Source organism: Colius striatus, chromosome 3 (assembly GCF_028858725.1).
Source record: "Colius striatus isolate bColStr4 chromosome 3, bColStr4.1.hap1, whole genome shotgun sequence".
Classification (NCBI taxonomy): domain Eukaryota; kingdom Metazoa; phylum Chordata; class Aves; order Coliiformes; family Coliidae; genus Colius; species Colius striatus.
This window is the reverse complement of record NC_084761.1, coordinates 75,643,172-75,656,151: the sequence shown is the minus strand read 5'-3', so window position 1 is coordinate 75,656,151 and position 12,980 is coordinate 75,643,172. Positions and strand designations below refer to the sequence as shown.

The 12,980-nt window shown below is 39.3% G+C and overlaps 1 protein-coding gene across 1 annotated transcript in view; it reads left to right on the top strand.

Annotated features, from left to right (window-relative positions):
• Window positions 1-12,325, top strand: part of NWD2 (NACHT and WD repeat domain containing 2) — a 53,810-nt gene extending 41,485 nt beyond the window's left edge. The window contains exons 4-7 of the mRNA XM_061993233.1: window positions 4,456-4,659; window positions 6,215-6,359; window positions 6,652-7,241; window positions 8,289-12,325. Of these exons, the coding sequence (XP_061849217.1) occupies window positions 4,456-4,659; window positions 6,215-6,359; window positions 6,652-7,241; window positions 8,289-12,224 (4,875 nt within the window). The 3' untranslated portion in view covers window positions 12,225-12,325. The remainder of the gene's footprint in view (window positions 1-4,455; window positions 4,660-6,214; window positions 6,360-6,651; window positions 7,242-8,288) is intronic.
• Window positions 12,326-12,980: the final 655 nt, after the last annotated feature.

The following is a 12,980-nucleotide window of genomic DNA, read 5'->3' as shown; positions in this document are numbered from 1 at the left end:
TTTTCCTTCAATTCTGCTGCCTTTTTTTTCTTCATTTTTTTCTATGAGGAAATCTGCTTCTACTTGACCATATAGGGAATATGGAGACGGGTAGATATTGCCAGAGGCTTCTACAAGCCTCTGGTATAGGTGGAGTTCAGACACTGAAGCCCCTGGAGGAAAAGTGCAATTCAGAGGTTCTCACTTAGTCATCTAAAGGTTTGAATGATTTTGTGGTACCCTGATAGACTACATTTGTAATGCCACATATAAATTCTACTGTAATGGCATCAAAAGAGGGGAGGTGGCTATTCACTGGTACCAGCTAGAAGGAAGTACTTCAAGCCTCACCACCTTTCTCAATGTGGGAAGGTGTAGTTTTCACAGGCTATGCATGCAAATGTACCCATCCTAAGTCTGTCATGTAGTTTACAGATTAAGATTGCAGCAAATACATACAGCCTGTTTACAGTTCTTACTCTTTGGAGTCTTTTACTACTGACACATGCATTGTATCTAGAGGAAGGTGTGTTTAGATGAAGAACTATTCCCTAGGAACTTTGGGTGTTTATGGGACATAACCCAGCATTTGAGGGCCAGTACCAGTCTCAGTAGAGAACACCTGCTCTTACTCAGCTTGCTTCCTAGTTCCAGCACTGGGGTGTGCTGTGGCAGTCCTTTACAAACAGAGTGTCAGTTACTTTTGTCCTCTCCAGAAAAGAGAAAAGGAGTTGTGTTTCAGTACTTCAGATAAATGGCCAATGAAACTGGGCTATAGATTAAGGCTACTCTGCAGTTACCAGAAAGCACAGGAATGACTCCATGAAGAGTTTTCTACCATATAAAAATTTTTTACCAGAATATTTTTCAAATGCCTACAGTCAGATACTAATACCAGAACTTCAGCCAGCTCTTGTTGGGGCACTAAGAGGAACATAGCTGTAGTGCAGTGCCTGGAACTGCCCTGCTCTAAATGGCAGACCTGCTGGTTTACAATTTGCTGGTTCTGCTTGTGTAATCAATTCTCTTCTTCATTCCAGTGCTGGGTTTTTTTAAATTCTCTATCTTCTTTCTATTTCTCTTTGTTTACTTGTCAGTTCTACTGCTTTAGAACATCAAAGACACCAACTCACTTAATTGCCTTTCTAAATGTACTTATTCACCAGGTAGGTGCCACAGGTGTCCTCGGAATCTCCGTTCAGCTGCTCCGTAACTTTGCTTTAATTGCAGAAATGCCTATGTTTTGGCTAAAACATGGAGTCCTTGCTCCCTCCATCCATGTGAAGCAGTATTCCTGAGTTAAACACAGGCAAATTTCAGATGTGTGCTCTAAGCCTGGCCAACTCATGGATCTTGTCTGAAGGACTCATACCACAGTCCTTACAATAGTTTTCTGGTAGGCAGTAGGCACAGTTACACAAGACTGGCTAGCACTGTGCTGCCTGCTGTTCCCTGAGCAGTTCTCAGAGAAAAAATTACATGGCAGTGGGGTACTGGCATGGCCTCTGCAGCTTCCTACTCCATTACTTCTACTAGCATGGCCTCTGCAGCAAAATTGTTACAAGGCTTATTTTATTGTTTATTAAGCTTTATGGATGCTCACTGCCACCATCTCAAATAGAGGGCACTCTTCTGTCTGTGTGACACCTCTTCTATGAATGTCTGTTCTTCCCTGAACTTCTGTTAGTCTTCTAGCAAAATATTAGCAATGCCATCTATAGCACCAAGATATACCATGAAAAATCTATGTCCTCTATTGTGTAACATTTGTTTTTTAAAAATGTGAAGGCTTTCAAATAGTATTTGTGTAGGCCTCCATTTGATTTAAAAACTAGTGAGACGGTCATCTGTAGTGATTCTGATCACACCAAAGTTCTTTTTTTATTTTGTTTTGCTCTAGTAGCGAGGAGGATGATCCCTAATACAGGATTATTTACATAATGTCTGTTGCAATGACAGATAAGACACAAGGAAAAAAATATTGGTATTTTCATTTTAAAGTACTGCCTTTTGTTATTTACCTATAGTATGGTGGAGAGAGAACAGTACAAACTGTACCAGAGAAGTAGAAAAGTACACAGAATAATTCCAAAACAAATTTATTTGATTAAATGCAATACATTTAAACCAGACAATTTAATGTTGGCATTTTAGTATTGTTAATGAGGGCCCAACTATTGATCTTTGCATGGTCAACTGTCTACCGAGTCACTCAACTCAGAAAAAGTGTAACCTAATGAATTTCATGTAATAATTGCTATACAAGGTAATTGCAAAATTTGCATAGCAGAGCTCCTCTGGGAGACATTTATGAGATTTCTACATAAATCTGAATGTGCAAAGGCTTGCAATTCAGCATGAGTTATTAACCTTGTTTAAATAGAGAAGGAAAATAATATATTTTGTTCAGGCTCTGCAGCTTCAGATTTCCAAAATTATAGAGCTCTGTGAATAGGTCAGAACAGTAAAAAGTTGGACTTTTTCCCCAGTTATCTCATTATGCAAAGCAACATGGTGCTCTCTCTGAGGGGAGCTACTAGTTGGAATCATCACACAGAAAAAATAAATTCATGTAATAAAAATATTGGATTATTTCATTAAAATTATTATTTAATTCTAGTTACTGAACATATTATTTTTTTTCTCCTGACTCCCTGATGTGCATCCTGAATGAAGCTACTGTGGGATCTGAATGGGCAAGCAGGCAAACCCATCTTTCCCCTAATGCTTCTCTATTGGAGCAGCTTTTTGAATGACTTGAGTGCTGGTTCTTGTCAAAGAGTGAAGCCTCGACTACATGAACTATGGCAATTCCTACATTCTCTCAGTTCTCCGAAGCAGTAGACAGAAACTGACTTGTTCCTGTCCACTAGCCTTTTGTCACTACTACCCTATTGGAGGATGCCAACCACTTGCCATCAGAGCCAGCACTACAGTTCACACAAGCTCTTCCTAATCTGCTCTAGGCAAAATTCAGCCAGGGTAGTTTACACAATGTGAACTGTGATCTGTGCTAACTGAAGTGGCTTTGCCTGAAAGGGGGTTTAGGAAGTGTCCATTTGCACTGCTTTGGCATCTCTGCTGCGAGGCTACAGCATGTGGCATGATGAGCCACCTGAGCACCTTGTGCCAACTCAGCTGACTTCAGAAAAGGCGTCTGCAGTTTCACACACATATAATCGGTGAAGCAGCCTTCATCATCATCATCATCATCATCATCAGTTATTGGTTTTCAGGATTTAGTTACAGCTGGAAAAGTTTTAAAAAGCTTCTCATTATGATGAGTGCTTTAAAAATAATGAATATTTAGATTTATGCTATTTACAAACAAGGTCATTTACATTTTTAGGGTACTACTGTATTTGCATTAGCATTACTTTGCTAAGAGATCTTTTCAGTTCAAATCAAGATGCTGATACTGTTGGTTCTTCTCCACATTAAGTACTCCTCATTAACTCAAAATCTTTACTGACTATGTTTAAATGAGGAAAGAAATGAAAACATCCTACTTTAAAGGAAGTGAGAGTTCTCACTGAATTCGGTGGAACAAAATTTGAATGCAGAATCAAGCTGTTTATTCCAAATTTGAAAAACTGTCAAAAAGAATGCAGGAATGTCCTGCAACTCTTCCGTAATTTTTTTTCTCAAGCCTTTTTTCATGAAATATTTATGGAGCATCACAGCCAATATTTTAATCCTTGGTTTTGAAGGTGAAAAATCTGCGATGCAATTGTAAGAACCAACTTCCACAAACCTTTGCCTATATACCAAATATGTGCATTTAAGAACTCAAATTTCTATTTCTATTTGATCAAAACCGTTTTCCTTTCCCCACTTCATTCAGTAGACAACTGGCAAGGCCAGTCGAGCATTTTCATAACAAGGGAATATGAGACAGCAAATCAGCTTGTGGTTCTGCAACATTGATCCTTGGTATTAGATTGAAGCCACATCTTTAATAATACCAGTGTGAGCTGTACATAACATCGTATGAATTTTCATCAAACAGAACATAAAATCTTCTGTTTCATTACTGTGGAAACTAAGAATAAGGCCAACGGGTTAAGAATCCAGAGATGCCTCCGTATCCGTAGTCCAGAGAAAAGGATTTCCACATTTGCTTTTGCATGTGAGGTTGATGCCAGCCTGTGACTAATGGATGGATCATTACTGTGCCAAGAAAGGGGTTTGAGTATTTTTTAGTTTCTTCTTTCAATGCTATTATATTTTTATTACTAGTTAATATGAAGAAAGACAATGCATCTACTTGAAATGTTACCAAGTTATCATAGTAAGGTGCAGCTCAGTATGCTACTCTCAACAGTAATTCATCTTACACTGTATCTGTGTCCCTCCTAGTAACTTCAGAGTCATTAAACTACTAGCATACAGATTTTTATGAAATTCAGATCCAGAGGAGGAATTTTGTATAACTAAAAAGAAAAAATTAATCCCTACTTTCCTGCAAATACACAGGGCCTGTTGGGAGAGAAATACGGGAACATCCGAATACCAGGGGAAGTTGAGTCAGCAGAATTTGAAATGATCCTGGATGCTGCTGTAGAGGCCAAGCTAGAGACAAGGATTTTGGAAGAGTGGTACTGCAGGGATGAGAATGCAGTGCCACCAGCATATTACCTCAGACCAAAATCTGAAATGCTGAAGAACTACCAGAATACAGTAAGTCATAACCACCTCCTTACAAAACTCCTAACAGTTACAGTGGTGGGCAGTCTTCAGGGCTACACATCTGCTGTCTGTGAATTAGCTTCTACAGCCCTGTCCACACCTGATCAACTGATCCTGTGATGCTCCTTTCCCATACATACATGATGCTCCTTCCCATAGTGAAAGGAGCAGCTGCAAAACACCAAAGAATGCGGTCATGACTCCTGTGTTAATGTGCCCTCTGATAAAAGCTAGAGCAAGGGGACTGTAGTCAGTCATGACCTGTTAGAGATAGCAGGACAATTGTACAGATTTCTTTGCCTTTCTCTGATGTTGGAATAGGGAGAGCTCAGGCTCTCCTGCTTTGGTATTGTGCTTTTGCTAGATTTCAATGAAAGGGATTTGCAGAGGATTTTCCCTCCTATCCCCATACAAGAAAGCTCTAACAGTTAAACAAGTGCTTAACACTGTCTCAAGTCAGATCTCATATTTTGAACTTATTAACTGTATTCTAACAAAATATTTTTGAAAACTGACAATTATTATTTTTAAAGCCGACATTTGTCTTTAATTAATAACAGTAAAAACTCTGTATTACCCAGAGCTCAGTTGTCACCTACATATCCAATATACCCAAGGGCAGATTGCAGTGCACAAAAAATGAAGTCCATAGCAGTCCTTCATTTTGCTAATGTCCATAATATCCCTTTGAATAAAGCTTGGGTTTTTTTGTGATTAAAACTTTGTACCTTTGCTCAAGCTACTGATACACAGGAGTAACTAACAAGTTGTTCATAATTTAAAGCTAACATAGACTGCAATATCATGAACTTACAGAGAATCATAAAAGATACACAGCTTTGAGTGTGTCAAAAATAGAGCTGCTAGGTAGCTTAACCTGGAGGCTGTTCTTTGTCCTGTTACACCCTTCAGGAAAACTGGAGACCCATTAGGCACTTCACCTTCACTAAGCAATGCAGCAGTGACTACCTTGGACAAACCTCCATGTGGCATGTGCAAGGCACCACCTGAAAGGATTAGTGAATTTATATTAGAGACCCTTTCTGATGACAGTAGGATTTCTGTTACCTTAGCAATGAATGAACAAAAGTAATGTCCTGTACTTTTCAAATATAGTAGTTAAAATGAGGTGCTTAACTGCAGATTCCAGGAAACTAATTTTCAGCTTTAAGATCCAAAGTTAAATTACTGTTATTATTACTGCTTTTCATTAAAGGAATTATAATTGTAGCAATATTACTGCTGCTCTATTGACAATATTTCTAAAAGCTATCTTTCTATAAAGGTGTTGTTGGTCTTATTCTTGAAGAACATGGCATTAGATGCCTACAGTAGAGATTCAGAAAATAATTAACTTTCATAATTCTAAACTGGAACACATTGTGATTATCTGCAGTATAAAAAATTTAAGTCTTATTTTATTATTTTTAGTGCATGTGTTTCTCTGTTACCATGGTATTTATGACCTTGAATATTAGAATTTTACTTTCTGAAGTTGTAGATATGTGTATTACAGCTACTGTTTAACTGTGGATGTTTTTAAAAGATGGAATCTACTTCAAACTCGATGAGTGAGAACAAATGGCCAGATATATCAGAAGAGATTAAGAAGATTTTTAAGACTGCTGTGAAATTGCTGTATGAGAATGGAAAAATGAAACACAGCCAAGCAAAGAGATATCTTTCTTCTGGTAAAGTTCAGACTAAATATTTCTATATATTACTTTATTATCTTTTCTATCAGCCTTTCCACAAACATGAAAATGTATTTCTAGTGGCATTTCTCCTATAATTGAAGAGACAAAATAATGTTTGTTGTGCTCGCTTGAAAGCACCCAGAGAGGTTTTCTTTGTGCTTTTTCTGTTTTTTTACAGAAAACATGTGCAATCCTTTAAGAGTCTGCACTCTTGCAGTGGGGGATATTCTTAAACTGTTTATAAAGAAAAGTTAACAGAGACTCTGTGTCCTCTTTTCATTCTCAGCTATTGAAGATGAGCTTGATTTTGCCTTGGGTAAACAAACACCAGCTTTCCTAAAGAAGTGTGTTTGCTACATTCGGAAAATTGCCAACATCGAGCGTTTTGTTAAAATTCCAGAGATGGGAAAATACATGGATGTGATACATACAGCTGGGAAGTTTCTACGAGATCCTGAAGCTCATGAGAAACTCATCAAGCTCAGAGATGAATTCATTCCGACCATCGTCGCATCATCCAATCTGAGAGTGTATACATCTGTCACCCACTGTGACATGAAACTGGGCTACTCCCAGGAAGTGGAGAACCACTACATCGAAGGACTTGGTAAACAATTTTACGAAGACATGATTGATATAATTCAAGCAACAGTGCAGCAGAATTTTGACACCGAAACAGACTTGCTGTACGATGAAGTTCTTCAACACTCATCGCTATGTAAAACGTACTCCACTTTTTATGAATATAGATGTGAAGCATTAAACATAGTTCACAAGTACATTCTACCTAGCAAAACAGGACACATTAACCCTCTTATCATCTATGGAGGACCATGCACAGGGAAGACTCTTTTATTAGCCGAAGTGGCGAAGAAGGTAAATAAATAGCTTACAGCATATGGTGGTGTTACTGTGTAAAGGCCAGCTTAGTTTCCATTCTTCCTTTTGCCAACAGATCTGATATCAATTCTCAATATATAAAATAGCTTTTTTAATCATATTCTGCATATTATCGTACACATATTCAGAAAAATACGTTTCAATAACATGTCTGAATCACATGCTTAGCCAAAAAAAAAAACTTTACCAGAGCTCTTAAAAACCTAATAGCAATCAATACATATTTAAGACTATGTCTTGATCACAAATACATTATGTCTTTCCAAGTCATGGTATCTTATGTTCTCATCAGAAATTATTCTGGAATCAGTCTGATAATGCTTGCTACAAATGTGTCTGTAATAACCTGCAAAAATACCTGTACTGATTTATCTGACATACGCTGTTCAAGTCATTGAGCTGAGTATTACAGGCAGATCAGTGAAACACTTAGTGTAAGATGGGACCAGATGCTGAAGAAGACCAAGCTGGCACCTCTAAGCCTAATTCTCCAGCTGGGAGTCACAACTTTATGTTCCCTGCAGAGTGCTCAGAGAATTTAGCACAGTGGGCTGGGAAACAGCTGCATCAGCCAGAAAGAAATGGAGAAGGGAACAGTAATGTTTAAAGTCCCGAAACTTTCCCACATGTGCCTTCCTAGAGATTCACATTAGTCATGTATATGAAACTGGGATTTGCAACTCAAAATCTCATTTCAGATATAAATACGTAAAATAATCTACCTACTGACTTTCAGAAGTAAGACACAGATTCCAAAAAGAGTACTTTGGGATTCATGTCCCCTTAGATGAAACCTTTTTTTGTGGATCTGAGCCTTAGTGGTTTGAGATATTATCTGTGATAGACAAAGGTGATCATTCAGTGCACATAAATCAAACCTGCTTTGAACTCTGCCAGTGAAAGCATTTCCATTCAACAAATAACATTTTTAAAAGTTTATTTATATAGTTAAGCAATCGCTATTTATAAACTCTTTTGTTGTAGTTCATTTAGATATTAACTAAATTTTGCTCTATATTCTAGGCCTATTCCTGGTTGCAAGAGGAGATGGGACCAGATTCTGACCCTGTGGTAGTTATAAGATTTTTGGGATCCACCGAAACAAGTACGGATCTGAAGAATATACTCCAAAGCATTTGTGAACAATTAGCAGTCAACTATCGTTGCCTCGTACAAAGTTACCCAAAAAAGATTCATGATCTTCGAGACTTGTTCATAAATCTCTTGAATGAGTCTTCATTCCACAGGCCACTGGTGATAATATTCGATGCCCTAGAACAGCTAACAGATAGCGATGATGGTCGGAAGCTCTGGTGGCTTCCCATTCACCTTCCCCGTTCGGTACGGATAATTTTGTCAACACTGCCAAACAAGCATGGGATCCTGCAAAAACTGAGGTGCCTTATCCATGAAGAAAACAACTACATTGAATTGACTGCAAGGGACAAAAAGATGTGTAGCCAAGTTCTGAAACATCAGCTGCTGAGAGTTAAAAGGAAAGTAACATCAGGGCAACAAATCTACGTCAATGAAGCATTCTCCAAGTGTACACTGCCTATGTTTGTGAACTTGACCTTCAGAGAAGTCAGGAACTGGAGATCTCACAAAGATGTGGATGAGTCTTCCCTCTGTGTCACTGTCCATGAAAGCATAGAGCAGTTGTTTTGGTCACTGGAAAACAAGTGTGGATCAAGATTATTGTCAAGAGCACTTGGCTACATCACTATGTCCAAATCTGGCCTGAGTGAAATGGAACTGGAGGATATTTTAGCCCTTGACAATAGTGTTATGTATGAACTGAGTGAGAATGTCAGAGAAAGCAACCCCCTGAGAATTCCATATATATACATTGCAAGGCTTAAGGAGGGCTTACAGGGGTACTTAATAGAGCGACAGGTGAAAAATGTAACACTGCTGCTTTGGGCAAATAGGCACTTGCAACTAATTGCCCAGAAGTTATACCTGCAGAATGAAGAAGACTTGCGTGAAATGCACACAGTTATGGCAGAGTATTTCCTTGGTGTTTGGTCACGTGGACGAAGAAAACCTTTCCACAGCAATGACCAATATCTCAGTGGTTGTCCTGATCATGCCAGTAGAGGCCTGAACGAGGCTGGAAAGCACTCCATGGATCAGACTGCTTTTGACAGGCAGGCACCTGATCAGCCATGGGTCTTTCAGTGTAATCCACTAGAGCCTGATATCTTTTTTATCAATCACAGAAAAATGACAGAGCTTATTCATCATTTGACAAGATGTGGAAAAACAGATGATCTTCTGTACGGAGTCATTATGAACTTCAGCTGGCTGTACACCATGATTAGAATAGGGCAGTTTGATAAAGCGCTTTCAGACATAGAGCTGGCTTACATCTACTCGCAAGAAAAGGAGCTGAAATTTCTGGCTAGTACCCTCCGCAGTATCAAGTTCAAAGTAGTAAAATATCCAGGTTCTCTCTCTGCTGAACTGCAGCAGAGGCTTCTCCCCGTAGTAAGTTCATTACCCAAACTGAGACACCTCCTCTTGGAATGTGACAAGGATGGACCCAAGTACTGCTCCATTGTCCCTTTGCATTCCTCCATGGATGTGACTTATAGTCCCGAGCGCCTGCCGCTGTCTTCCAGCTGCATGCACGTCACTGAGATTTTGCCTACTTTTAATCCCAGCACAATTATTGCTGCTTTAGAAAATGGCTCCATCAGCACCTGGGACGTAGAAACCCGCCAGTTACTAAGACAGATTACAACAGCTCCATCTGTTATCTTAGGGATGAAGCTTGCTAGTGATGAAAAGTATCTTGTAGTGGCTACAACAAAAAACACTCTTTTGATATACGATAACATAAATTCCTGTCTTCTATCTGAGGTGGAAATTAAGGGGTCAAAACACTGTGGAATTGGGGGGGGCTCCAGTTTCATAAATGGATTTACATTGTCAGTGAACCATGCGCTTGCTTGGCTGGAGGCCAGCAAAGATGTAACTGTCATAGATCTGCTTTACGGTTGGCCTCTCTATCACTTCCACTGCTGGTACGAAGTCACCTGCGTACAGTGTTCTCCAGATGGAGTTTATGCGTTCTGTGGACAGTATTTGAACACCACAACCATTTTTCACTTGGGCAGTGGAGAGAAGCTGGCCACCGTGACCTCTGAGTTTTCTAGTGGATTTGTGAAATTCCTCCTCATTCTGGACACAGCCCAAGAAATGGTGATGGTGGACAACGAGGGTAGCCTTTCTGTTTGGAACACGGAGGAAATCGCAAATCCCCAGCTCATAGATGACTTTGACTGCAGGAGAGAAGACAGTGAAGTTGTTAGTATAGAGCTTTCCGAAGACCAAAGTGCAATTTTAATTTGTAAGGCTCTCAGCATTGAACTTCTTGACACTCATGTGTGGAAGGTGGCTGAAAAGTTTAGAGCTAAACACAATGAGCGCTTTATATCTGCCGTGTTGTCCAAAAATGGCAATTGTATAATTGCTTCAATGGAAAATACCTCAGCCATTTTTGTTTGGAGAAGAGATACGGGACAGTGTATGGCAAGCTTACAGGAAATCTCAGGAACTATAGTCAGGCTAATTAAATCAAATCATCATAACATGCTGCTATCCTTATCCACCAGTGGTGTCCTTTCTATTTGGGATATAGACATCATAACTGCTATGTCCAATATTGACAAATCCGGCAAACCTATCCAAAGATTGGTGTTGCCAGCCAGAGGTGAATTAATATACACATTGGATGGATCAGATTCTGTCCATAAGTGGAACTTCAGCACTGGATTTATCGAAGCTGTGTTCAAGCATGAAGGTATTGTTGAAAACTGTGTCCTGACCTCTTCCGGAGAGATAATGGTTACATCGGACAATAAATGCAGTCAGTACGTATGGCACACGGTTAGTGGTGAAAATATCTTTCGCATTAACGGACAAAAAATATCGGAACTAATGATTACTCATAACGATCAATTTGTAGTCTCTCTCTGTGAGCAAAATGCATCCAGGGTTTGGCGACTGGCTACAGGACATAGGGTTTGCAATATTTTAGTTGCCTTACAGAATGCATTTATAACAACTGCAAATACATTCGTAGTCGGAATGGCGAAGAATAAAGTGTTGGCAGTGAGTCTCTGGACGGGCAGTATAACCAAGAAGTTTTGCTGTGATGATGGTGCAAGCATTGTGGATATTAAGCTTGTACCAGACTGCCCAGATATTATAGTGTTTGTAACATCAACTGAAACTGTGAACATCTGGAGCCTCACAGAGGAAGTCATCTGCAGACGTGTACAATTACCTGCAAATTTCTTAAAAACTTTGGAAGACTTTGAAATATCCCCAAATGGGAAGCTGGGTATTATAACCCGTGGCGATGAGAACATAAACGTGCTTGATTTATACAGTGGAAAGCTCCGTGTGGTTCACGCTCCAGGTGTCATCTGGCGGCAGAGGCTGTCTCGTGATGGCCGCTACCTTGTGTACATCTGCTTTCGCAGTGAAGATGATGATGATAATGGTGCAGTCTCTAGCTTAATTGTCATGCGGCTAGCAGATGGTAAAAACATCGGTGCCTGTTCTCTTTATAAAACTCCCACTTTTCTTGCTCTCTCACAGAGACACTTAAACATTATTATTGGATTCGACGACGGAAGTATAGGTACTTACACTGTGGTGGATCGAGTCGACGCTGCACTGAAAATCAAAATTGCCACTTCAAACAGCCGTCAGATTTTCAACAACACGACACAAGTGATTAGGCCAAAATGTCACAATTACAGCTTCAAAGTGACCGCAGACTGCATTTGGAGGGAATCCACGGAAGTATTTGCAAGGGATAGCCCCATCACAGTTACAGAGCCTGAGGTGAGTGAAGCAACGCCAACCAAGAAACACAACTATTGCTATGAGAAAGTGTGCTCAGCCATAGATTGCAGAGGACACGGGTTTGCTCCTGACAACTAAGTAACAGTCTGGACGAGCTTATCTGAATAATAGTACATGTGCATAGGTTTGTCTTCTGAATTCACGTAAAGAGCAGTGCATTTCTTGGTAGACAGATGAAACAGCAGAGGGCAGACCAGCTGGTTTTCCTCAACAAATATTCTTGCATTTTATGTAAACAAAAAAAACAAAGCGAGCATGAAGCAAATGGGCTGCAGGGTTTTTTAAATTTCGGAATACAAGGTTCACCAAGGATCACCTAGGATTTCACCAGGGCCTTGATTAAAAATTTCTAGCAATACTATCAAAATTGTTATGCTATTACAGAAGTTAGGTGACCTTATCTGAAGTTCACAAGCTGTTTTAACTAGAACTAAATTTCCACGTGATTGGTGAGAAGAGCTAGACTACTATTTTATATACACCAAGTCGCCTAGATGGGTCTATAGCTAACAGCCAACTTTATACCCACTTGCAAAAATGTGTTTTTCTGCTTGATGGTGCAATGACAAGATGTCACCTGCCAGCCTGGAACACTTGATACATTCCATCATCATTTTTAAAATATCATCCTTTTTTTTTTATATATATAATTGGGATTAATCTTTGGGTTGAAAGGAGCGGGTGTTTGTTAGCTGTAAACATGTCAACATGTGAGCTAAAAAGTATTTGTTCACCTCAATGAATGGACTGAAAGATTTTAATTTTTTTTTAGTTGCATGCAGGGATTTCAGGTTTCTGTATTGTGATAAAAATTACAAAAACCTAGGTCATAAA